The 26,594-nt window shown below is 37.3% G+C and overlaps 1 protein-coding gene across 4 annotated transcripts in view; it reads left to right on the top strand.

Moving 5' to 3' along the window:
• The window catches only part of APP (amyloid beta precursor protein), a 174,443-nt gene that overhangs the window by 20,597 nt on the left and 127,252 nt on the right, over positions 1-26,594 (top strand). For all 4 annotated transcript variants that reach the window (XM_072614921.1, XM_072614925.1, XM_072614923.1 and 1 more), the window contains exon 2: positions 5,832-5,999. In XM_072614921.1, coding sequence (XP_072471022.1) covers positions 5,832-5,999 — 168 coding nt within the window. The remainder of the gene's footprint in view (positions 1-5,831; positions 6,000-26,594) is intronic.

Genomic DNA, 26,594 nt, shown 5'->3' with positions numbered 1-26,594 from the left:
TCAATTCCCTGCTGTTCCCTGGGGGGCCTCATGAGAACTCTAAGTTTTAGAAGTCCTCACTTTTACCTGCCCGAGACTGTCCACATGGAACTGAGTTTACACCCCCAACAGTCTATATATTTCCCTCATATTCTTTTTTTCCCATTTAAATCCTTTCTTTACAATCTATCCTCTAAGTTTAGAATTTGTTTATAACTAAGCTTTTCTTAAATCCACACTCTCTCTTAGTCCTTTCTAGTCATTTATAATTCCCACTTTCCTTGTTGAGTGTATTTTTGTACTCAATTCTGAATGTATTCTTTCTTTTGATCAGTTCTGATGAAAGCACAGTTCAAGTGGCCTTCTTTTCCTTGTTTCTATAATTTTTTACTTTTATACTCCAATTATGTGAGATAGCAACTCCATCCTTCCACCTTTTTTCCCATAGTATATTCCTTCTTTCCTCCCTTTCCCATCTTTTAAATTATCAAAATCTAACCAACTCACTCCTTGGCTGTGTTTCATTTAATTCCTTCTGGGATACTTGATAGTATCATTTTGAAGATAGATTTGTATCATTTTCCTCATTAGAATATAAACATTTTACTCATATAGACACTTCTGGTAGATCACTTTTGTTTACCTTCTAGGTCTGTTATTTTTGGTATAAGAAAACAAGTTTTCTAATTTTTTTTCTTTTGACTTTTTAAAATATATCTTCTTGTTTCATGAAATCATTAATTTCTATTTGGTCCATTCTAATTTTCACATGTGTAAGATTTTGTATGTTATGTAATAAGTTGTTAATTTTCCTTTTATTTCTCAACCTCTAAGTGATCAGTGGATAGATTTCATTGGATCTATGAACTTAGATGGGAAAACAATGCATTTCAATTTCACTAACCTCTAACTGATGTCTAGTATTTCTTTCAGTTGTGAATGTAGGTAGCAAACCTTTTCCATAGACTTGCCTAAACTGTTAAAGGGTTCATGATACAAAAAAGATAAAGAACCCTTGTTTCAGAGCTCTTGATTAATAGTATCATTTTAAAATATCTCTTGTTTCATTTATTCTAGAAATTCTAGTTGACTATGTGTGCAACCTCTTTTTTCTTTGACACTTTGCTATTAGATGTTTCTCATATTCTGATTAGTTTTGTTGGTATCCTGTTGAGACTTTGTATCAGGGCCAGGCTCTGTGCACTATTAGGGAGAATGTGGTGGGCTTGCGTAATTAAGTTTTGTGGAAATTTTTAAAAAAATTTTTTGTTGTAAAGGTTGGTTCTCTGGGAGGGGGGAGAGGAAAGGGTATATTGGGAAATGAAAAAGATGTAAGAACAAGGGGTAGCAATAGCATCTTTTTAAATAGGTAGAGCAACCATATTTAGACTTACTACAATCCATTGAGAGCTCGGCCAGATTCAAACTGGTCTGGCTCTATGAGTTTAGAATTGGAATGAAATAAGATACTTGTAGACCATCTAAGAATTAATGAAAGGAGATTTATTTAGTGATAGCATAGAAAGGATAATCACCAAATCCCTGAGGCCTCATCTAGTATAAGATCCTCATCTCCCTTTATTAATAGAAGCATTCATGAGTAAAATACCCTCCCACCTCCAAATAAGGCCTCCTTTCTTTACAGTCTTTCTCCCCATCTTCCATATCCACTCTTCTGTAGGCTCTTCTCTTTCTGAGACCACAGAGATCACTTTCCCCTCATTGCTAGCCCTTAATTTGACCCTGCTACATCAGTCTCTTCTCTGTATCTCCCTGCTGCACCCCTCCCTTTTCTGATGTAATCCCACAAAAGAAACATTCACCTATAGGCAAGGTATTGCCAGAATCTGTCCATAATGCCTCCTGCCTGCCTGCACCCCTGCTCCTTGTCTATACTTAGAAAGAAGTCTCTTACTGGTTTTTCTGTCGTCATGCTGTTACTGTTGCTCTGTGCGTTTAATCACTAGAGTATTCGAGAAGCAAATAATCTCTTCAGTCTGGTTTTCTTTCTAAAAATGTTTCAAATCCATCTTTATTATTAAATGTCTATCTTCTGTCCTGCATGGTTAAGCCTAGATCCACAGGATAGATCACTCTGGACTGCATCCTAGGTACCATGTTCTTTGGAATACATTATTCCATTCCCTTCTCTTTTTTCTAGTAAATGCAGAATAGGTTTGGGTTATTTGAATGTGTTTTCCTTTGTATTTTGAATGTCTTCCTCTTAATGGCTTGCAGAACTTGTTTCTGAATTGCATTGTTAAATTTAACCACGACATGTCTTGGGATTTGCAACTTTTTTTCCCCTGGAGGTAATTTGTAGATTCTTTGAATTGGAATTCCATTTTCTGTGTTCAGATGTTCTGGGAAGGCCTCTTCTATTATTTCATTCCTTATGATATTAAGTTTTTTTGTCCTAAAGTGTCCTTCTGGGAGATGTATGATTCTTAGGTTGCCTCTATACATTCTGCCTTCAAGATCCATATGTATTTTACTTGCATAGTGAGCATAGTTTCTTTTAATATTTTGGTTTTTTGCTTCTGTTTTTCCAGTCTCATTTGCCAAAAGTGGGCGTCCCCCAAAGCTAGGTCCTAGGCCTTATTCTTTTTATGAGTTGGGAAGATATTGTAGAGCTGAGTTAGTGTTCCAAGTGGCTGAGATAGGGAAGGAAGAAGAATACAGTCACAGTTTAAGGGAACTGGCTTAAGAAAAAATTAGAAATGTGAAGGAAACGGAAATCATTGTAAGAAGGCGCTGATAGATAATATTGTTCCCACAGTGCAATAACCACTATGTTTTATAAAGGACTAGAAATGGCTGTAAGAAAGCCGAATTGGGACTGAGGATCAGCCATCAGACTAAGGGGATTGAAGGAGGATTCTAAATGTTTAGAAGACGTTTGAGGCTTTTTGCCAGAACAGTATCAATAACTATCAATTCATACACCTGCTTTTTCCACTCCTCAGCCCCTTTCAATCCATCTTCTGACCTTCCAGTTCAAATGAAAGTGCTCTTTCCAAGGTTACTAACCATTTTAGTTACTAAATCTTTTTTTTTTCTGGTAAGGATTTTGTTTGGGATTTTTTATTTTAGGAGGAAGGTCAGATAGGCAGAATATTTTGCCAAAAAATTGAAGACAATTCATTCACTCTGTCATCTAATGCTGATTATTTATTCACTGACTGCTTCATATAGAGCATTGTTCTGGTCCTGAGAGAAAATGAAAGTGACTTCTTTTTCCCTGCCTGGAGTTTATAGTTAAGTTGGGGGAGGTAAGATGGGTACCCAGATAACTCAAGGTAGAGCATTCAAGGCATATAAATAGCGCTGTGGGTATTCATAGGTTGGAAATAGGACAAATATCATCGTCCTCAAGTCAGTCACTGCTATGACATTCAGCAGTGGTCAAACTTGTTCGCATCTTCTCCTACAATTACTGGGCCTCTATGATCCTAAACTCAGAAATTTCTTTCTCAAATCATAACCTCCTATCCCTCCATTTTACTTTCTGCCTCCAGTAATGTAGACCCCCCTCTTCCAGCAGAGAATCTCACCTCATATTTAATTAAGAAAGTGGGGACTGTGGTGAGCTCAACCCTTCTCTTGTTTTTAAACCTCAAATCCCCTAAACATGCTTTACACTCTCCTCTTTTGCTCAGATCTCAGAGGAAGAGGTGCAATCCTTTTTTCCAAGGCCAATCTTTGTACTTGTGCCTTCAGTCCCCTCAACTCTCACTTCCTTTGGGAACTTGCTCCCTTTGTCACTCCCTCTGTAAATAATCTTCAGTCTTCTTTTATTCATTTATTTCTTCCTTATTACCTAAAAATATTTCCACATCTCTCCATATCCTACAGAAGTCTTCACTTGACCTGTTACTCCAACAAGCTACTGTTGTATTTCTCCTCGTTTTTATAACCAGACTCCTCAAAGAGTTATCTGTACTCTACCCCTTGCCTCTACTTTCTCGCTTCCCACTTACTTTTCTTTCTGTTTTTTTATCATTTTCAATTAAAGTTTTTTTGTTTTGCAAAGCAGTTGGAGTTAAGAGACTTCCCCAGGGTCCCATAGCTATGGTCAAGTGTCTGAAACCAGAGTTGAATTCAGCTCCTGTACTCTATCCATTGTGCCACCTCATTGCCCTTTTAATTTAAGTTTTGAGTTCCAAATTCTGTCCCTCCCTTCCCCCTGCCTGAGACGTTAAGCAATCAGATGTAGGTTATACGTATGCCGTTGTATGAAACATTTCCATATTAGTCATTTTGTACAAGAAGATGCAAATAAAAGAAAAAAAGAAAGTGAAAAATAGCACGCTTCAGTCTGTATTTCATCAATATCAATTCTTTCTCTGGAGGCCGATAGTATTGTCATTTGGGATTGTCTTGGATCATTGTATTGCTGAGAATAGCCAAGTCATTCACAATTCTTGATCGAACAGTATTGCTGTTACTGCTCTTTACAGTGTAACAGTTTACATTCTTCTGGTTCTGTTCCCTTCACTAGGCATCAGTTCATGTAACTCTCTCCAGGTTTTTCTGAAATCATCCTGCTTGTCATTTCTTATAGCACAATAATATTCCATTGCAATCATATGCCGCAGCTTGTTTAGCCATGTCCCAATTGATGGGCATCCCTCTGATTTCTAATTCTTAGCCAGCAAAAAATAGCTGCTATAAATATTTTTGTCCAAATAGGTCTTTTTACCTTTTTTGGGATGTCTTTGGAACAGGCCTGCACAACAAACAGCCTGCTTGCAGCCCATGAAGAATGGAGAGGATGTAAAAGAAAGTACAAATGTAATTGTGCCTATCACGTAACTTGGTGGGTGCTCTCTCCTATTTGTCATATGACCCATGGCAACCAAGTGTCTTCAATTACATTTAAGTGAAAAGTGAGCCACTAAAAACCTACCTGCAGCCTGAAGAAGTTTAGCTGTTTTAATTTTGGCCCCTATCTACTGTCAAGTTGTGTAGGTCTGCTTTGGGATATAGACCTAGAAGTGGTCTTGCTGGATCAAAGTACATGCACAGTTTTATAGCCCTTTGGGCATAGTTCCACATTGCTCTCCAGAATGGTTAGATCAGTTCACCACTCTGCCAACAGTGCGTTAGCCATAGTGGAAGCCTGAGAGAAATAGCCAGCATCTTCCCATAATAGTGCAATGTCAGTATTCATTGCTATCATCTGATAGTATCTGACTGTTACAGTCAGAACCATGAAAGTAAAGTGGATAGGAAGTTTTAATTATATTTAATTTCTTCCACCATTAGAAATGGTAGAAGTAGTTTCACCCCAAGCATGCAAATATACAGTCCATAATAATGAAAGTTTATATTTTGTAATTTTTTAAGTATGTGATCAATGCAAATTTTAGAATGCCATTCTGTTAATAGAGAAAATTTTAAAAAAATTTCTTCATCTAGCTTTCTTATTATGACATCTCTTTTGAGCTTTAAAAGCTCTGTGACTTTCAGTAAGTTATTTACCATCTCTAGGTCTCAGATTCTTTCTCTGTAATATGATTATTAGATTAGTGATTTCTGAAATTCTTTCTAATAGTTTGTAATTCTAATCTAAATGTGTGTGAGTGTATAGGTGCTAATAAATATTGACGAATCCTGTAAGGATCTCTTGAACTTGCTTAGTTTTCAGCCTAGTGACAATGTGAAATGCATATATAAGTTGAGTCAAGAGGTATATCATTTATAATTACTAAATAGCATAGTATCAAAAATTAGTTCAGGTATTCTTCTGAGTTTTAATGTTATTTTAATCCTTTCCTATCTATCCCTCATCCACAACTCTGGGGACAAAATCTGAAAACTTCAGTAACTGAAACAAATTTGTTTTGCAGGTATCTACTGATGGAAATGCTGGACTCTTGGCAGAACCCCAGATTGCCATGATCTGTGGCAAACTCAATATGCATATGAATGTGCAGAATGGGAAATGGGAGACTGACCCATCTGGGACAAAAACTTGCATTGGAGCCAAAGAGGGAATTTTACAGTACTGCCAGGAAGTAAGTACCTCTGTCTGCTGACAAGTTTTGAACACTTTTTAAAGAACTTCTGCAATCGTTTTTCTTGCATGTCACTGTTTTTATTCAGAATATTCTTTCCATTTAAGAGGCAGCTTGGCATAGTGGATTCTGGGTCCACCTTGAAATCAAAAGGACCCAGGTGCTTCCTCTGAAACATTGGCTGTTTGACTATGATCATGGCAAGTTCTGTCACTAGGAAGTTGTTAGACTGTAAATTACAGATGAGGTGCTAACATATATCAGAGAAAGTTTCCTTACCAGGAGTTCCCTATGCCAAGGACATTAATAGTCTGGACCAAAAAGCCAATCTGTCCATTAAACTCAAAAATAATGGAGCTAACAGACTTGTGGACATTTAGCCTATTTAAAAAAAAGAAACCACAACTGGATCTCGGAATGTGGATTTTTGAATTCTAAACATCCTCACATCAGAAGAGTCTGTTCTTTATCAGTCATTAATTTCTACTGGAAAAACGATGGAGAACTGCTAGAGTCAGCATTTTCTTCATTATAGTCCTTCAAATTTTCAATATTCTTGTATCTAATGTGAATCAGGATTAATAAATGCTATTTAATTTTCTATCTTTTGGAAGTCAGAGCAACTGTATCTACCAAAATGTCAGTCTTGTTGTTTTGAAAAAAAAGTTATCTATTTTATATCATATATACACAAATTGATAGAAAACCGTAGAATGGGAATGTTAGGGCTATAGCAGTTTCTAGCTGGAATCTGTATGTTGAACTCTACAATTGTGGATTGATCTGAACCTAGGCAAGTGTTACTGCTCCCCAGTGACACATACAAGCACTAAAGAATCAGGGACAGAATCCTAGAACTAACCAGAAGTATAATAATGAGACTTTTGGTGAGACTACCTTACATTGACTTTCTCTGCTGTGCTTTTCTGGACTCATCTGCTATCTGCCTTGTTAACTCCCTTGCTTTATCCTAATGGAGAATTGGGTGGAGATGAAACTAGCTGTCTTCTTAATTCCTCTCTCATGAGATCTCCCTTTTTTGTAACCCATAAATACTCAAGTTTCTGCCTGTATTAAGGACTTCTTTGTACTTGGCATAAGGAGTTTCCACATGCACGTGTCTTCCACTTGTAATGAATCAAGTTGCTATTCATGTCTTATGGAGTCATCACTTTTGTTTAGTAGTGTCATTGTATTAAAATGCAGATGGCCATTTGAATCTGTAATAATTCCATATACTTGATTGCTTTCAACGAGATTGGGATTTGAAGGAGGACAAAATCTTGGTGGGGAAACAGATTTGAAGCCTTGGGGTTGCATAAGTCAGAAGTTGTATTTTGTCAGGAAAAATTGATTTGTGTCTTGAGCTTAATATTTACAGAGTACATCAAAGAGAGAAAGATAATTTTATATGGATATTGATTTCTTCTGAGATACTAACCAAGGCTGTTACTAGGCAAAGACTCTTTCTCTCTCTCTCTCCTTTCCTCCCTCTCTCTCTCTCTCTCTCTCTCTACTCTTTTTCCTCTCTCCCCCTCCCTCTCCCTTTCTCTCTCTGTCTTTGTCTCTCCTTTTCTCCCTCCCTTCCCTTTTCCCTTCTTCCTCGTCCCTCTCTCTCTTCTCTCTCCTTTCCTTCTTTCTTGCTCCTCCTTTTTCTCCTTCTCTCTCTCTTTCTCCTTTCTTCTCCAGTTCCCCTTACCCTAGTGAATTACCAACAGTTCTGCTTGCCTAGCTTACTAGTACCAGTGAATGTATGTGTGTGTGTACCTGCATCTTTTTATTTCTGTAAAAACTGAAATTTTTATTTTGCCAGACCTGTGATTTCACTGGTGTTGGTAACTTCTGGTGAGGAAATTTCCTCCCAATGATTACAGTTACAGCAGTTAGAGAATCATGGCATTGCAGAACTTGAGAATTGGAAGCAACCTCAGTGGCCATTGATTTCAACCCATTTATGAAAGGTATCCCTGATAGGTCAAAAAGCAGTAATTAGACACCCTTTATGTGCCAGACACTGTGCTAAGCACTAGGGATACAAAGAAGGGAAAAAACTTTCCCTGTTCTCAAGGAGAGTAACATGGGGAGACAATGTGTAGTTAACTATGTATGAACAAGATATAGATAAATTGGAGGTAATTTTAGAGGAAAGGCACTAGCATGAAAAGGGTGCAGGAAAGGCTTCTTGAAGAAGATGAGATTTTAGCTGAGGTCTAAAGGAAGCTCAGGAAGCTAAGAGATGGAAATAAAGAGAATTCTAGGCATGAGGGAAAGTCAGTAAAAGTACTCAAAGTTAGAGATGTAGTGTCTTATGTGAGGATGACAGAATATGTTTGAGGTAGCAGAATAAGATGTAAGAATACTAAGTAAGAATTTGCCAGGTTGTTAAGGGCGTTAAAAGCCAAATGGAAGTTTACCCTTGAGTTTGTTGAATAAGGGTGCAACATGGTCAGAACTATGTTTTAGAAAAACCAGTCTGGGGCAGTGGATAGAGTGCCAAGCCTGGAGTCAGGAAGACCTAAGTTCAAATCCAGGCTGAGACACTTACTAGCTGTGTGACACCGGGCAAGTTATTTAACTCTGTTTGCCTCAGTTTCTTCATTTTTAAAATGAACTAGACAAGGAAGTGACACACCACTTTACTATCTTTGCTAAGAGAACTCCAAAAGGCATCACAAAGAGTTAGATACGATTAAACAACCATAGCAGAGCCTGGACTGGAATGGGAAGAGACTTGAGGCTAGAAGCCTAAATAAAAGCCTGCTGAAGTAGTCCAGGCTGTAGGATAATTAGGGTTGTGGCAGTTTCTGCAGGGAGAAGAGCATAGATACAAGAGGCATAGATACAATAACAGATTGGGTATGGGGAAGAGGCAGAGTGAGAGGGAGTGAGGAACCTCAGATAACAAGCCTGGGTGAACAGGAGGATAGGTTGTGCTCTAGAAAGTAATAAGGAAGTTAGGATGAAAAGAGCATTTTGGGGGAAAGATACAGAATTTGGTTTTGGACATGCTGAGTTTAATATATTATATCCAAGAGGTCAGTGAGCTTCTTCCTGAAGACCTCCAAGCAAAGGCAACCTCGGAAAGCAGCATCTTCTACTTGTGGTCACCTCTCATTGCTGAGAAATTGTTCCCCTCCCACCACCACCACCCTTCCATCAGGCCTAATTTTGCTCTTTTTTCAACATCTGTCCATTATTTCTTGTTCTGCTGCCCTTCTGGGAATTAAATAAAGACAACTGTTCTAAGTCTTCTCTTCTGCAAGGTAAACATAGCCATTTCCTTCCACTGATATTCTTTTGAAATGGACTCATGACCCATCATCATGCTGGCTACCATTTTGGACACATGATGGCTTATTAATGTCCTTAAACTGTGGCACCCAGAACTGAACACTATTCCATAAGAGGTTTGATAAGAGATCTCTTCAGTGGGACTGTATCCTTCCTGTTAGTGAAAGCTATGCTTCTCTTAATGTAGCCCATGATCACATTAGCTTTTTTGGTTGTTGTGTCACACTGTTGACTTACAAGAGTCAAGCAGCTTGTTAAAACTTCTAGATTATTTTTGGAACTGTTGTCCAACCATGCCTCCCCTAACTTGTCCACATGAAGCTTTTTTTGTATCTTAGTGTAAACTTTTACATTTAACCTTGGTGACTTTAATATGATTAGATTCAGTCTATGCAGTAGCCTGTCAAAATTATTTTGGATCATGACGCTTTTGTCCATTGTGTTAGCTATCTTCAGTTTTGTGTTCTTTGAAGATTTGATGAGCCTGCCTTCTGTATCTTTAAGCCATTGATAAAAATCTTAAACATTATAAAGCAATCACATCCCTGGGGTATACCACAAGTGACCACGTGCCATGTGTAGTTTGAACCCTGTAAGATGGTACTTTTAGTTTGTCTATCTAATCTTCTTCATAGGAATATGAAAAGAAACTTTATTCAAAGCTCAGTTAAAATCTGTGTAAGCTATATCTATAGCATTCCTCTCAGTTGCTAATTTCATAATCCTGTCAGAAAGAAAATGTGTTTAATTTGGCATGACCTGTTCATTTAACATTACTTCCCATCCTGCACTGCAGTCCAGCCAAACTGTCCTGCACTCACCAGACTCCATTTCCCATTTCTGTACCTTTTCATTGGCTGTCAGCCTTGTCCACATGCTTACCTCCAAGTCAGGCCCCTCTCTTTCATTTAAGATGCTGTTCAAGCACCATCTTCTGTATGAAGTCTTTCCTGATTCTCCTAATAGTTCTCTCTCTCCTAAATAAACTACCGTGTATTGTACTGCCTTGTATTTGTACATGTGTTTGTTAAATTCATATTAATGCTATATTTGTTTTTGTATGTGTTTGTGTCCCTCCTTCTAGATAGATCATTGCAAGTAAGAATTGTTTCCTACTTTGTGCCTAACTCAGTGCTTGGCACATAGTTGATGCTTAGTAAATACTTGTTGATTGGTTGATGAAATTCTGTTAATTCTTTGTAATCATTATTTCTTAGCCATCTCTTTAATGATCCCTTAGATTTTTCTTAAGAATCACAGTAATGCACAGTGGTCTATAATTTGCAATCTTCGTTCTGTTATCTTTTGTGAAAACTGAAGCAATAACCCAACTCCAGTATCGTGGTTTCTCTTCAGGTTTCCATGACCTTTCAAATATCACTGATAATGGCTCACCATTCATATCTTCCAATTCTTGTAAGATTCAAGAATGTAGTCCATTTCTCTTAAGTAACTTGAATTCATGGAGGTCTACGAGATATTCTCTTATTCTCTCGCCTTACTTATCTTGGGTTTGAATTCTTTAGTCATTTTTTTGTTTTGTCATTTCCTCGCAAGTGACACTAGCCTCCTTGCTCCTCCTCACATAAGACACTGCATCTCCAACTTTTTGAGTATTTTCACTGGCTGTCCCCCATGCCTAGAGTTCTCTTTCTTTATTTCCATCTCTTAGCTTCCTTCAGATCTCAACTAAAATCCCACCTTGTTCATAAAATCCTTATTGATTCCCTTTAATGCTAGTGCCTTCCCTCTAAAATTACCTCCAATCTATGTCTTATTTGTACATAGTTATTTTCATGTTGTCTCCCCATTAGATTGTGAGCTCCTTGAGAGAAGAGAAAGTTTTTTGCGAATGTTTGTTCATATCCTTTGACCATTTATCTACTGGTGAATGGCTATGTGTGTTTATATATGCACATATACATACATGTATGTGCGCACACATATACACACGTATATACATATAAATTTTATTTATATTTGTTTCCAAACCCTTATCAGAGAAATTTGATACAAAGATTTATATCCTTTTCCTACCTAGATGCATTAAGATTGTCTATGCAGAAGCTTCTCAACACTTCCGAATAAAAAAACTTACCTATCTTATGTTTTGTAATTACTCCTATCACTTATTTGGGTAAAAATACATTTCTTCCCATGGTTACGAAAGGTATGTGATCTATTTCTCTTTTAAATTTTTTAAATAATATGTAATCTTTAATATTAAGGTCCATATACATTTAGAATGTTATGGAATGTGATGCCAGACTGTTTTACACTTTTTCCCAGCAGTTTTTATCAAATAAGGAGTTTTTCTCTAGGTAACTTTTGTTTTCTACTTTATCATAGAGTAGGATATTGAGTTCTGTTGTTTCTGATTGTTGAATCTCCTTGGTCTAATTTATTCTATTGACCTATTTCTCTATCTCTCTTTAACCAGTACCAGATAGATGGTTTTGATGATTGCTGATTAATAATATAATTTGAAGTCAGGAAGCGCTTCCCTCTTCATCTTTACTTCTTTTTATAATTTTCCCTTGATATTCTAGACCTTTTTTTTTTAAATGAATTTTGTTATTATGTTATTGAGCTCTGTAAAGTATTCCCTTGGTAATTTCAGTGGTATAGCATTAAAAGTATAAATTACTTTTGGTAGTATTGTCATTTTTATTATATTGGCAAGGCCTACTCAGAGACACTGAATGTTCCTCCAGTTAATTGGTTTGCTCTTTATTTCTTTAAGTAGCGCTTCGTAATTGAATCTTTACAAGTCTTTTGTGTGCTTTAGGTGGTTAATCACCAGATATTTTATGAATTCTGTCATATTTGAAATGGGATTTCCCTTTCCATTACTGTTTTTTGATTTGTGTTTTGATGTTATTCTGTAGAAATGTTGATCATTTTTGAGGATTGTTTTTATAGCCTGCAACTTTGCTGAAACTATTAACTACCTCAATTAGTATCTTTGCTGATTCCCTGAGGTTTTCCAAGTAAACTGGTATATCAGCAAATAGGTATAGTTTTATCTCCTCTTTACAAATCTTTAATCCTTTAATTTCCTTCTCTTACTGGTATTGCCAGCATTTCCAGAACAGTATCAAATGATAGTGGAGAAAGTGGGCATCCTTGTTTCATTCTCATGTTTATTGGGAAAGGTTGTAGTGTGTCCCTGGTGCATATGATGCTTGCTTTTGGTTTTAGATAGAGGCTTTTTTGGGATACTAAAAAAGTTCCCTCTGTGCCTATATTTTTAAGGGTTTTTTTGTTGTTGTTGTTGTTTTAGCACAAGAGAATGTTGTACTTTGTCAAAAGTTCTTTCTCTGGCTATTGAAATGAGCATATGATCTTCATTTTTGATATGATTAATTATGTTGCACCCCTGGTATAAATGCCACTGTGTCATAATGAATGGATAAATTGCTATAATCTGTTTGATAGGATTTTGTTTAAAATTATTAAGACAAGGTTCATTAGTGATATTTAGCTGTAGTTTTATTTTTATGCCTTATCTTTCCCTGGCTTAGGTGTTAGGACCATATTTGTCTCTTAAAAGGATTGTGGTAGGGCTTTCACTCTATTTTTTAATAATTATTTCTGAAGTATGGGTACTTATTTAAAAAATTGATTGAATTCTTCTGTGGATCAGGACCTGGAGTTTTTAATTTTTTCTTTGATAATTCTTTTACAATTAAATATCTTTTTCTTAGATTGAGGTATTTATGATCTTTATCTGGTTTTCTCATAAATTGAGTATTTTATGCTTTTTTTTTGAGGTATTACTCTATTTCTTTTGTGACCTCAATTTTATTAACATATAGCTGTGCATAATATGATCTGATTTTTTTATTTCTTCTGGTTTTGTTGTGATTTCACCTCATTCATTTGTTATTTTATTGATTTTCTGTTCTTTTTAATCAGATTAAGCTAAAGGTTTATCAACTTTATTAGTCTTTTCAGAGAACCAGCTTTTACTTTTATGTTATGTGTATTTTTTTGTTTCAAGTTTATCTATTTCCCCTGTAGTTTTTAATATTTCCTCTTTTATACTTATTTTAAATTTATTTGTTGATTTTCTAATTTTTAAAATGCATATTCGTTTCATGAATCTTCCCCTTTTCTGATTTGTTAATGTAGAATTGTAAGAATATGTTTCCCTGCAAGGACTACCTTTGCTATATCCCAATAATTTTGGTATATTATTTCTTCATTTTCATTTTCTTTATATCGTTATTGTTTCTGTGAATGTCTTCTTGAATCTCAAATAATGTTTCCTTTATTAATTTGGATGCTAAGGTATTTGAAGAATATATTTGTTCTTGTTCTTCAGTTGTTTCATGACTTCATGACCCCATTTGGGTGGGTCTGACAAAGATCCTGAAGTGGTTTACTGTTTCCTTCTTCAGCTCATTTTAGAGATAAGAACTGAGGCAAACAGGAGTAAGTGACTTGCTCAGGGTCATACAGCTGCTAAGTGTCTGAGGACATATTTGAACTCGAGAAGCTGAGTCTTCCTGACTTTAGGCCCAGCAGTGTACTCACTACACCAACTAGCTGCCCCAAGTTTATTACAAATATTGATTTGTTGTATATGGTTCCTTTCCACATGATGTATCCTTGTTTATTCCTTTTAAATTTTTGAACACTTATCTTTTCTTTGTCTGATAGCATGATGGTAATTCCTTCTTTTTCCATCTCCTCAGCTTTACTTTGTATGTGTCTTTGTTTTTAAATTGTGTTACTTATAAGTAGAAGATTATTAGGTTTGTTTTCTTATCCGATATTTCACTCTTTTCATATTATTGGACCTTTTTTTTTTTTTTAACATTCTCACTTAACATTTTAAGAGTTAGGTTTATATTTACCTCCATCTGTCTCTGAAATTGGAATTTTTTTGTTTTGATTTTTTCCTCTGGTAACCGTAAACATAATATTATATTCATGCAGTTACTTTAATCTTTTTTTTTTTTTTAAATGTGGTCCTCTTTCTGCTGGCTTTCTTCTCACATTTGATCCCTTTTTCATATTTCCACCCATTTCCTCTTAGTGTTTTGTTTTAGTTCCTTTTCTTTTCTCACTTTTACTGGTTTATATTTTTTCCTTGTCAGTTAAGTAAATTCCAGCTACCACTCTCCTGCTTTGGCTAGTCCTTCCTGTTCAATGTTTTCTAAAATTGGGGAGGAGGGGTTGGTGCCCTTTTGTGAAAGAATTTTTCTCACTTCATTATCTTCTCTTTCTCTTTCCTCTAGACCTCTGATTCATGACCCTCTTTATGACTATCTGGTCTATTCTTCTTACACTTAAAGCTTCCTAGGTAGTCATTCTTTAGAGGCTCAGCCCTCTAGGCACTTTCTGCCACTGACTTGTAGGGCTGACCCTATGGATTACTGTAATGTTAATGGTTGGTGGGATGAAGGGTTAATGATCTTCCCTGCCCATTAATAGGCCTCAAAGATACCTTTTGTTAATTTCTAATGAGGCCCTGGGTCATGACAGTCGTGCCCTCCAGCTCTGACAAGTGTATATATACTCCCAGGTGAGGTTTTACTTTGGGGCTTACTCTTTGGAAGAAGGTTCATGTACCAGATGAGACTCTGGATAGTCACTAAGAAGTCCTCCCTACCCTCCCTCCTCCTGCCCTTTGAAAACCCAGATGTTGGTGCTTCTCCCTCTGGTAACTATGTATGTATATACATAGATGGTTGGATCTGTCTGTTGATCTGTGACGTATGTCTTGCTTATGGTCAGACAGTTGGAAGCCTTGTCTGTTGGTTTATTTCTGTGTTTGTATTTTCTCTGTTGGTGAGTGTAATTAAAGAAGATTGTCGACCCCTGAAAAGTTGCTTTCCTTTTAGAATAGCAGATCTAACAACCTATACAGCAGGCCCTCCTGTGTATGCCAGAGTCCTTGCTGTTACAATTACCCTTTTTCATTGTGCCTTACTCTAAGAACAGTTAGAATTATTACAAGTGTCAGAGGACATTGTGCTATGGTAACACCCTCATCACCCACTGACATATGTGTGTGTATTATATATGCACATATTATATGTGTGTGTATATGTACACACACATGCATACACATGTGTGTGTATGTGTACACATATACATTTGTGTGTACGTGAATATACATACACACACACACATTCTTTCTTGTTGACTTTCCCCCCCTATTTTAGCCTGGAAATTTTCTTCCTACGTCCATGTATTCCTCCAGGTGCCACTTGTCCCCAGGTAGACTCTTCTGGCACTGCATTCCCTGGGCCTCATGCAGTTTAAGGTGTATCTATTTCTCTTCATCCACAGGAGCATTCATTAGTGGAACCTCATCCCACCTCCAAAGTAAGACGTTTTTCCTTTCCTTACCCCCTTATGCTCTCACCCCCATTCCTCACCCAGTCTCCTATAGACTCTTCTCTTTCTGAGCTCACAGAAATCATTTTCCCTTCATTGATAGCCCTTAATTTGGCCCTGGAATATCACTCCTTTCTATCTTCCTGCTACCCTCTCTCCCTTTCATGTCTTCTCCCATGTTGTAATGTAGTCCCACACAAGAAGCATTCACCTACAGGCAGGATGTCACAAGGTTCGATCCCTGATGGCCCATCTGTCTCCTCACTATTACCTCTACCAGATTTCTGCCTTCACTCCTGTCTCCTCGTGTGTATTTAGAAAGAAGTCTCTGTTGTTGCTGCCTGATTTTATTTGCTCCTCCTTCATTTCTTCATTTGGGGTATTTGAGAAGCAAATAATCTCTTTAGTTTTTGTTTCTAAAAATGTTTCAAACTCTTCTTTATTATTGAATATCTATCTTCTGCCCTGTATGGTTAATTTGCAGGATAGCTCACCCTGGGCTGCATACAGAGCTCCATTGCTTTTTGGAATACATTATTCCATGCCCTCCTCCTTTTTCTGCTAAGTGCAGAGTAGACTTGTGTTATTTGAATGTGTTTTCCTTTGTATTTGAATGTCTTTCTCTTAATGGCTTGCAGAATTTGTTTCTGAATTGCACTATTAAATTTAACCACTATACGTCTTGGGATTTGTGGCTTTTTTTTTTCCTGGAGGCAGTCTGTGGATTCTTTTCAATGGAATGTCATTTTCTATGTGCGGATGTTCTAGGGAGGCCTCTTCTATTATTTCCTTCATTATGGTGTTAAATTTTTTGTCCTGTCATGTTCTTCTGGGAAACTTATGATCCTTAGGTTGTCTCTACTCAGCCTGTCTTTGAGATATGTTTTGCTTATAGAGCTAGAATATTTTCTTGTAACATTTTTGTTTTTTGCTTTTCCTCTTCTGGGTTGTCTTTCACTTACCTTAGGAGTTAGGGTCTTGTTTATCAAAAGCTAAGTATCATTTGTTCCTATATGTTATATACTTAACAAGTTCCATTTTTTTACTTCTTTTTTTTTAAACTGTTATGAAGTTTGAGGTATGATACTGACAGGACCTTTTCATACTTTTTGTGATTTCTTTTTTATTTTCTTGAATTTTGTTTCTTCAGATGAATTTCAAATTATTTTTTTCTTGCTTTATAAAGGAATACTTTTCTAGTTTGACTATGTCCATTGAATAAATAAATTGATTTAGGTTTTATTGTCATTTTTACATTTTACTTTATTGACTTACTCTTGAGCAAATCATATTTATCCCCTTATTTCTGTCTTTATGTAATGAGTTTTGTAGTTGTGTTTGTAGAGTTCTTGTGTTTTATTTCTCTCATACATCTATACTGGATCCCCTGTAGACATCTTAAATTCCACATCTAAAACTTAACACATTCTCTTTTCCCCAAATCCTTTTGTCTTCCTTACTTCCATATTACTGTAGAGGGTACCACCATGCTTCCAGTCACCCTGTTTCTAGAAACATAAGACAATTTTTGACTCCTCGCTATCTCACACACATCTCCTACCCACTTCCAATTGAGTGCTTAATTACTATTAATCCTACCTCTGTAACATCTCTCATATATGTCCCTTTCTCTCCTCTGATAATTGCCATTGCTCCTGTACATGCCCTCATTACCTCATGCCTGGCATTCAGTAGTGATGATTGGTTTTTCTGCCTCAAGTCTGTCCCTGCTCCACCACATCCTCCATTGAACTGTCAATTTGATTTTTCTAAAACATAGATTTAACCATATTTCCTCCTCTCCCCCATTCAGTAAACTTTGTGGGCTCCTGATCACCTCCAGGATAGAAGATAAAATTTTCTGTTTGGCATTTAAAGCCCTTTCTACCTGAATAGCCTTGTTACGCCTCACTCCTCCCCTCTGATGTACTTTATGGTCCAGTGACACTGACTACCTTGCTGTTCCTCACATAAAATGCTCTGTCTCCTGCCTCAAGACATTTTCACCAGCTGTCCCCTTAGCTCCGTCTCTCTCCTAGCTTTCCTGGCTTCTTTTAAGCCTCGGCTAAAGTCCTACCTTTTCCCAGCTCTCCTTAATGTGTGTACCTTTCCTCTGATACTGTCCTCAATTTATGCCGTATAGATCTTTGTATACAGCTGGTATATAGTTGTTGTACACTGTTTGTTCACACGTTATCTCCCCGTTAGACTGAGCTCCTTGAGAACAGGAGCTGTTTTTTGCCTTTCTTTGTATCCCTGCACTTTGCACAGTGTCTGGCACATAGTGGATGCTTGATAAATTCTAGTTTACAGTTTGCTTCTGTTTTGTCCTCTTTCTTTGCTCCTCCTCCTTCTACAAAGAAGAAAGTAATGAAAGGCCAGTGATCTATAATAGATGTGATGTTTGTTTCATGGTGCCATCCTCCCCACCCCCTTTGCTTTGCTCCTAATCACAGTTTTTGACTCTTTGCCTTTTCCTTGTTGATCCACCTTTTGAGGTCGGAGTTTATTTTACTTTATTCCCTTACTTATTCTGCCCTCCCCCTTAGACCTATCTCTTCTTCTCATTTCTGTGTTAAGCTCTTCCTGTGTGTTCAACCTTCTTTTGAATAATTCAAAAGAAAGTGAAAATGGTTAGAAACCCTTTTCCCCATTTTTTCACCTTGATCACATATAGCCCTATTATATGTTAATAAATTCCTTCTCCTTTTTTCCCAACATTTTCTTCTTTATATCCTTTACTTTTTCTTTTAGCACCTTCAAAACATAATATGACCTCGGTAGATCCTCTATCATTCTTATTTAACTTTTTCTGTGATCTTTGAAGATATTAGAGTTCTGAGGAACACATGTCTTCTCATCCCTTAATAAATACTAGTTGATTGAAAAAAATCATAAACAGTTTATCATTGTAAAGTTCCTTCCATTTGGTCAAATGTCTTTGGGGAGGAGTCTCTTCTCATATAATTCCACTTTCCCATCTGCTTCTAATAGAGCTAGGTACTTTTATAATCTCTTGAAATAAGTTATCTGGACCCTGCTATCCCCATGTTCTTTATCATGATTTTCAGGTAACCTGATTGTTGCCCCGATTTGTTTTTCAAGTTGATTGTTTCTGATAGTAGATATATTACCTTTTCTATATTATTTTTTCTTTTGCTTTTTTTCCAATCTTTTGATTTTAATATTTTTAATTGTCCCATAGAGTCATTGCTTTCTGTTTGGCTAATTCTAATTTTGTCACCATCTAGTCTAAGTTATTAATTCTCTTTGTCTTCCCTACTAGTTATAATTTCCCTTTAATAATATATTTTGAATCTTGTGTTTCATTTCACTTCATGTGGCTAGGACATTGTTTTCTCTGAGGCTCCACTTGAGGCTTGTGGGGTTGTTTTGTTCTTATGTTTACCTCTTGGGTTTCTCCCAGTTCAAAATATTTCAGCATTAGGTTTGTAAAAAGGACTTAGCACTGTGCCTGCCACATAGCAGATACTATATAAATGCCTATTGCCTTCCCTGCCTCCTTTCTGTTTCCTTACCTCTTTAGCAATAGTTTCTGGACTGGTGTTGTTTCTTCTCTCTTTTGTCAGACTCTTTGACATGTGTGAACATGCATGAGCAGACATTGCTTAGTTCTGGATTCCTTTTGATGAGTCCTTCTGCAGGAATTGATGGGTTTTAGCTAAATCTCCTGTTGGCTCAACTTCGATTTTGGTCTTGGCTCCTTGCAAAGTCCTGAATCCAAAGTCGACTACACACTTGCTGTGAGCCTGACAGGCCCCAACTAGATGGTGATGATAATTGACAGTTTATTGATAGCAAACTTCCTGCAATACCCTAGGTGTTTTGTTCACCAGATTCTGCCTCGGTCCTTTCTTCTGCTGTCTTAATTGTAGGTTGCCTGGGTTCTGCGTCAGGAATGAGTCCTGAAAGAAGCACCCAGTTTTGGTGCTAGTTTGGCTCTGTCTTTTTTGTAAGTTTGGGTCAGGCCCTCTCCTGGGCTGTCTCAGCTCTATACTGGGTACTTGTCTGGCCTGATTGCCCTGTGGTCACTGGCCTATTTTCTTGCAAAGCTGGGAGTACAGTCTTCCCTTGCCCAGTATTGGGTTGGGCTAGACCTGTTTCCTGCAGTGGTTAGGGCACAGGATGCCTCGCACTGGGCATATTTATATCCCTTGTGGTGGCTGTGGTTTGTCTGACCTTGTAAGACTTAGTTGCTTTTGGGTTTTGCCTTCTACCTACTCAGGTTTGTTTCTTTTGAGGGCTTCCTTTGGATTCTGTCAGTCTTATATGCAGTTATGAACTAAGTATATCTTTAGAGTATTTTTACTAGAGTGCTTGTGAGGAATCTAGGCTCCTTTAGTTTCTAACATGCTGCCAGCTTCCCATGAGTCCTCAAGCCTATCTTTTAAACACTGTTCTCCCACTGATGGCTATGAGCCACAGAATGCTGAACGTCAGAAGAACTGAAGTTGAGAGTCAGCCAGGGGGCTTTTTAGAAGCGCATGGTGGGCACAAAAAGACTGAACAACACTATTTGTTACAAAGGAGAGCTGGTTGGGTTGGAGCTGGAGAAGGATGTATTCAGATATGAAGGTGAAGTAAAAACAAAAAGGTATAAATAAAAGAAATAAAAATATATTAATAGCTTTTGTCTTTCCAGAACAACAATTCCTGGGTGCCCTTGTCACCTCACCTCAAAACAAACTTCACCATGTAACGAACAAAAATCAAGCAGCAACAAAACTTGTTGTTTGTGATCGATCTCATCTGACAAGCGTGGACAGTATTCTGCCCTCGTAGAACCTGCCTGTCTGCCCTAAGGATGAAGGCAGGTTCATTAGAGGCAGCTAGGTGGATAAAGCTCTGGGTCTGAAGTTGGGAAAACTTGTGTTCAAATAGAGCCCCGGGCATTATAATGTAGCTGTGTGACCCTGGGGAAGTAACTTAACTTCTGTTTGTCTTATTTTCCTCAACTGTAAAATGGGGATAATAACACCTCCCTCACCCAGCTGGAGTGAGGACCAAATGCGATATTTGTGAACCATTTAGCACAGTGCCGGCCGTGATCTACGCGCTCCAAGTACTTCTTCCCTCCTTTTCCATGACCTGTTCTATAATGCTGTCATTTTCTTTTCATTTATATTGTTGTAGACTGCTTATAGTGTTCATTTGATTCTGTTTATTTTGCTCTGCTTTGATTCATAAAAATATTTCCTTGCTTCTCTGAATTCAGAGCAGTGAGCTATATTTCTTTTTTTTAACCAGTACAAGTAGTTTTGGTGATTACTGATTTTTGGTACAATTATAGGTCTGGTAATGCTAGCAATAAATCGTAATTCCTCAAATCCTACTTTTTACTCAGAACTTGAGATTCTAGACCTTTTGTGACTTTGTTTTATAGTGCTGTGAAATAATACTTTGCAAGTTTGATTGCTATAGCACCGAGAGATTAAATTAATTAGTGCAGTATTGTCATTTTTATTATATTCTGAAGGCTCAGTCCAGTTTCAGGTATTTAAATCTCCCTTTATTTCTGTATAGAAGCAGTGTGGTTGTGATCATGGAAAACTTTATATTGTTTGATATTAGATTTATGATGGCACTCCAATATGGAGTAAATAAAAGTATACAGGCAAAACGGTGCATTTCCCACTGATGACTGTGTCCAGTGCACAATAAGCCTTGCAGCTTTTTGATTGGATGAATTCTTGATCTCTGGCAAGGGCCTTCCATCATTCCCCTGCTGCTAGTTAATGTTAGATCATCCCACCAGTCTGTGGTCTCCATAAAGAACTCCCTCCACCTGAGCTTCACCCACGCTTAGTATTAATTAGGGACCCTCAGAACTTTTCCACCACGTCTGGGTCTGATGAGGAACGGACCTTTCTATATCTAGCACCAATTACCTGTTCTTCACCAAGCCCGTTTTTAAGGTATTTAAGCTTCTACCTGACCTTCAGTTCTGGGCATTTTTTCTCCCAGCACACATCCTTTGCCCTCAGGCTGAGGTGAATTTCTTGCACGTGGGGAAAAAACCTATTTGTATCGCCATATGGTGTGTATATGCTTTTGTCTGCTTGGTGTATCCCATAATGATACAGCTCATGATCATATCCTTTCCCTGGGTGCCAGTGTTCCAGAAATCCTGAACCCGGGTATTTGGTTTAACCCAAGCTGTGAGGCTAAATAAAGCAGTAGTGTATAGAAAGCTAGCCTCAGAGTATAGTGGATAAAGAGCGCACACTGCAGCCAAGAAGACCTAGAAGACCAAATCTTGCCTTTGATACAAAGTAGCTTTGTGACCTTAGGCAAGTTACTTAACTTCTTAGAACCCTGAACAGCTCTCTTAACGCCGTAAATCCCATGGAGATCAAGTGAAATGAATGATTCATGTATCCCCTTTGCAAACATTAGCATGCTATGTAAGTGCTAGATGCATTTATTATTATTATCGTCTCAGGAATGACCCAAACCAATGAAATCACCGTTACAAACCTTACCTTGTTTTATTTTTGCAAAAAAAAAAAAAAAAGTGATTTATAATTTTATTTATGTAAATCTTACAAGTATCTTGGTAGATTAACTCTCAGATATTTTATACATGTCAGTTACTTTGAATGGAATTCCTCTCTCTTTTTTATTGGTTTTTATTAGTTCTACTTAGAAATGTTGAATATTTTTGTGGATTTATCATGCTACTTTACTGAAGTTATTCATTATCTTAGGATCCTTGCTGATGCTTTAGATTTTTATAAGTGTACCGTTCTTTCATCTACATATCAAGGTAATTATGAGGCCCCTTTGCCAACATTTATATCATTAATTTTGTTACCCTCTCTTATATGTATAGCTAACATTTCTAGAGCTACATAAAATACTAGTAGGAGAGGAGCTATACTTGTTTTACCACAATGTGTACTGGTTTCTTCATTTCTTCCTGCCATTACTAACCTCTCTCAATCTATAAATCTCTTTACATTTATTTGTATGTGTTTTGCATATTATTTTGTACATGTCTCTCTCAATACAATGTAAGTTCCTTGATTTTAAGAATTGTTTCATTTTTTGGTTTTTGTTTCTCCTGCTTTGTGAATAGTGCTTTTTAAATAGTAGGTGCTTAATAAATGTTTGTGGATTGGCTTATTGAAACAATGCTAACACTTGACTTTAAATATATGATTTTGATCATATTAAATCATATGGGCTATATTTTTCAAAGGATTTTTCTATATCTATTAATTGTGTGGTTTTGTTTCTTTGATTAATGTCAGGTTATCCTAAAATTCTATGACCTCTACTTTCACTTCACCTTAGCCATACGTAGGTATGATCACGTGCCAGATTTTATTACCAATAAGTGTGCCAGTTCCCTAGGACTAGAACCTCCTAGTATTCCTTCCACCTTAAACTGTGACTCACTGGCTCAGACCTATTCTTTACTTGTCCCTAATTGATTCCCTATCATGCTTTGCAGAGAAGCTGTTCCAAAACTTCTGTGTCTTCCTTAAGCCTCCCATACCTCCCCTCACTGCCCCTCTTTCTCCAAGCTTAGGGTCTTGCTTCTTAGCTTTTTGAGAAAATTAAGCCCATTTGATTTTACTTCACTCTTCTTCCTTTCTCTTTATCACTAAATTCCTTGGACATCATCTTTCACACTTCCTCCTTCAACTCAACATGTCTAAAATGGAATTCATTATCTTTCTCCCAGGCCCTTCCCCTTTTCTGCTCCCAGTGTCCCTCCAGTCTCCCAGGTTTCTAACTGCAGCATTGTCCCTGACTCCACTTCCTCTCATTCCATCTATCCAGTTTGTTACCAAACAGAGCCATCCCTGCTTCTGCAGACTCTCTCCTCTCTGCCCACTCCTCTCCTTCACACAGCCGCCACCAGTGTTCAGCCTTTTGCCCACATTATTGCAAGAGCCTTCTAACTGGTCTGTTTCAGTTCTCCCTGACTATAATACAACCTACCTGTTGCTGCTAAAATGACTTTTCTTAAAAAAATTAATGACATGATTTGACTTTGTTTTGAGTGAGGGCGGGGCTGTGCAAGAGGGCAGCTAGGTGGTGCAGTGGATAGAGTACCAGTGCAGGAGTCAGGAGAACCTGAGTTCAAATCTCACCTCAGACACTTGACACTCACTAGCTAGGTGACGTTGGGCAAGTCACTTAACCCCAATTGCCTCATCCTGGGTCATCTCCAGTCATCCTGATGAATTGGATTCAGATGGCTCTGGAGGAGAAGTGAGGCTGGTGACCTGCATAGCCCTCCCTCCCTCAAAACAAAGTCAAGTGCAAGTCATATCATTATTTCTCTGATGTCATGGTCTTCTTCAGCAACAAAGGATGAACTAACACTTTTCTTAAGCAGAGATCTGACTATGTGACACCCTCTGCCCTCATCACCACTCAATTAACTCCCAAAGTGTCCTGTTGCATCTAAGATAATGAATGACCTTCTCTGTTTAACTTTTAAGACACTAGGCACGCAAGCCTCCACCTGTCTTTCCAACCTTCCTAGATACACTCCCCTTTCATTACTCCTTGACCCACCCTGTCTGGCTTCTCTCTGCTCCTCACTTTACGACCCCTCCCTTTTCTGTCTCCATGTCTCTGCATTCACCTTCCCACATTCCTAGAATACATTCTCTCCTTATTTCTGCCTTATAGAGACTCCCTCTTCCTTTTAAATACAGCTTAAGGAGCTTCTTCTGAATGCAAGCTTTTCCTAAATACCTCAACCTCTCTTTCCCGAAATATCTTGTATTTAATTAATTTGTATGTATTTGTATTTATCAACTTTATATTTTGACTGTATGCCTTTATATATGTTATTGTTGGATCCACTATTAAATGTAAGCCCCTGGGAATAGGAATTTCTTCATTCTTTATTTTTGTATTTTTACTGCCATGTACAGCACCTAGTGCCTATTAGACACCGCCGATACTTGTTGATTGATCATAGATAATTAAGGAATATATATATATATCTATATATATCTATATAGATATATATATATATATGTATCCCAGGTATGTGTATATGTATGCATGTAGCTATATCTGTATCTGTGTGTATATACACATGATATGTGTGCGTATGGTTCATACAGAAACAAGCGTGTTGGGCATGTATGTGTATTTTGTTGTTCATTCGTTCTAGTCATGTCCTTCTCTTTGTGACCCAGTTTAGGGTTTTCTTAGCAAAGATACTAGAGTGCTTCGCCAATTCCTTCTCCAGCATTTCCCCATTTTACAGATGAAGAACTGAGGCAAATAGGGGTTAAATGACTTGCCCAGGGTCACACAGCTGGTGAGCATATGAGGCTAGATTTGAGCTCAGATCTTCCTGACTCCAGGCCCAGCACTCTATCCACTGTGTCACTTCACTGCCATATGTATATACACACACATGCACACACAAACACAATGTCATAACATCTATGCACTTAGAGGAAAAACTTAGTTGAAATACAAAAAGACACGTAATAAAGTGGTGATTATCATAGACTTTATTTCTTTAAGTTGAATGATCTTCAGATAGAATTTATTTATTCAGATGATATTTATTTTTTCCCTCTCCCACCTCTCCCCACAACTGAAATGAAAAGAAAAAACAACACCATTGTAACAAATATACATGGTTAAGCAAAACTAATTTCTACATCCCAAGTACAGGTCCACTTCATTGTAAGCCTGTGACGTTGTTCATGATGGTTGATTATTGCCTTGTGTTAAACCCAGTGCTTCAGGTCTTTGAAAATGATTGGTTTTTTTTGTTATTGTATAAACTGTGCTCCTTGCTCTACCAGGGGTGGGGAACCTGCAACTTCAAGGCCACATATGGCCTTTTAGGTCTTTGGGTGTGGCCAAGTTATACAGAACAATCCTTTTATCAAAGAGATTTATTCTGTGTGAAGTCTGGATTGAGTCAAAGGGCCACACTTGAGGGCCACATGTGACCTTGAGGCCACAGGTTCCCCACCCAACTCATTTAACTTCATATTGCTTTGTGGTTTTTCTGAAGCCATCCTTTTCATCATTTCTTAAAAAAATGGCACAAAAGTCTTCCTTTATACATGCCATACATACCATAATTTATTCAGCCATTCTATAGATTATGGGTGTTCCTTAGATTCTAGTCTTTTACTTTTACCAGCAAAAAAAAGCTGCTACAAATAGTATGTGACCTTGTGATACCATTACTAGGCCTATTACCTCAAAGAGATGAAAGAAAGAAAAAAAGAAAACATGTGCACAAATATATTTGTAGCAGCTAGACACTGCGCTAAGTGCTTTACAAATATTATCTCATTTGATCCTCACAACAACCCTCAGAGGTAGTTGCTATCATTATCCCCATCGTACAGTTGAGGAAACTGAGGCAGAGTTTAAGTGGCTTGACCAAGGTCACACAGATCACATTTAAACACAGGTGGTCCTGACTCCAGGGTCAGCGCTCTAGATGTGGTGCTACCTAGCTGCAATTATATTCTGCAACTTTGATGAATTTATTATTTCATTTCTGTTTCATGATTATTAGTTGAGTCTTTAGGGTTCTCTTGATAGATCGTCATATCATCTGAAAAAATAGTAGTCTTGTTTCCTCTTTGTTTATGTTTATTTGTTCAGTTTTCTTTTTCTTGTATTCTTCCTCTATCTAAAATTCTAACACTGTTAAATAGAAGTGTTAAGAATGATATTCTTGCTTTACTCCTGATGTTATTAGAAAGACCTCTAGCATTTCTCCTTTACATAAAATGTTTGCTCTTGATTTTAGATAGTGACTGTGATATTAAGGAAAAATAGCATTTTTTTCTGTGCTTTTAAAAGAAAAAACAAATAGTTGTTGCATATCAAAAGCTTTTTCAGCCTCTGTTGACATAATCATAGTTTATATTCTTTTAAAATATTGAACCAACTCTGTATTCTTGTATCATTTTAACCTGGTCA

The sequence above is a fragment of the Notamacropus eugenii genome, chromosome 5, assembly GCF_028372415.1.
Source record: "Notamacropus eugenii isolate mMacEug1 chromosome 5, mMacEug1.pri_v2, whole genome shotgun sequence".
In the NCBI taxonomy this organism is placed as follows: Eukaryota; Metazoa; Chordata; class Mammalia; order Diprotodontia; family Macropodidae; genus Notamacropus; species Notamacropus eugenii.
The sequence above is the reverse complement of the archived record's forward strand: the minus strand, read 5'-3'. Positions and strand labels throughout refer to the sequence as shown.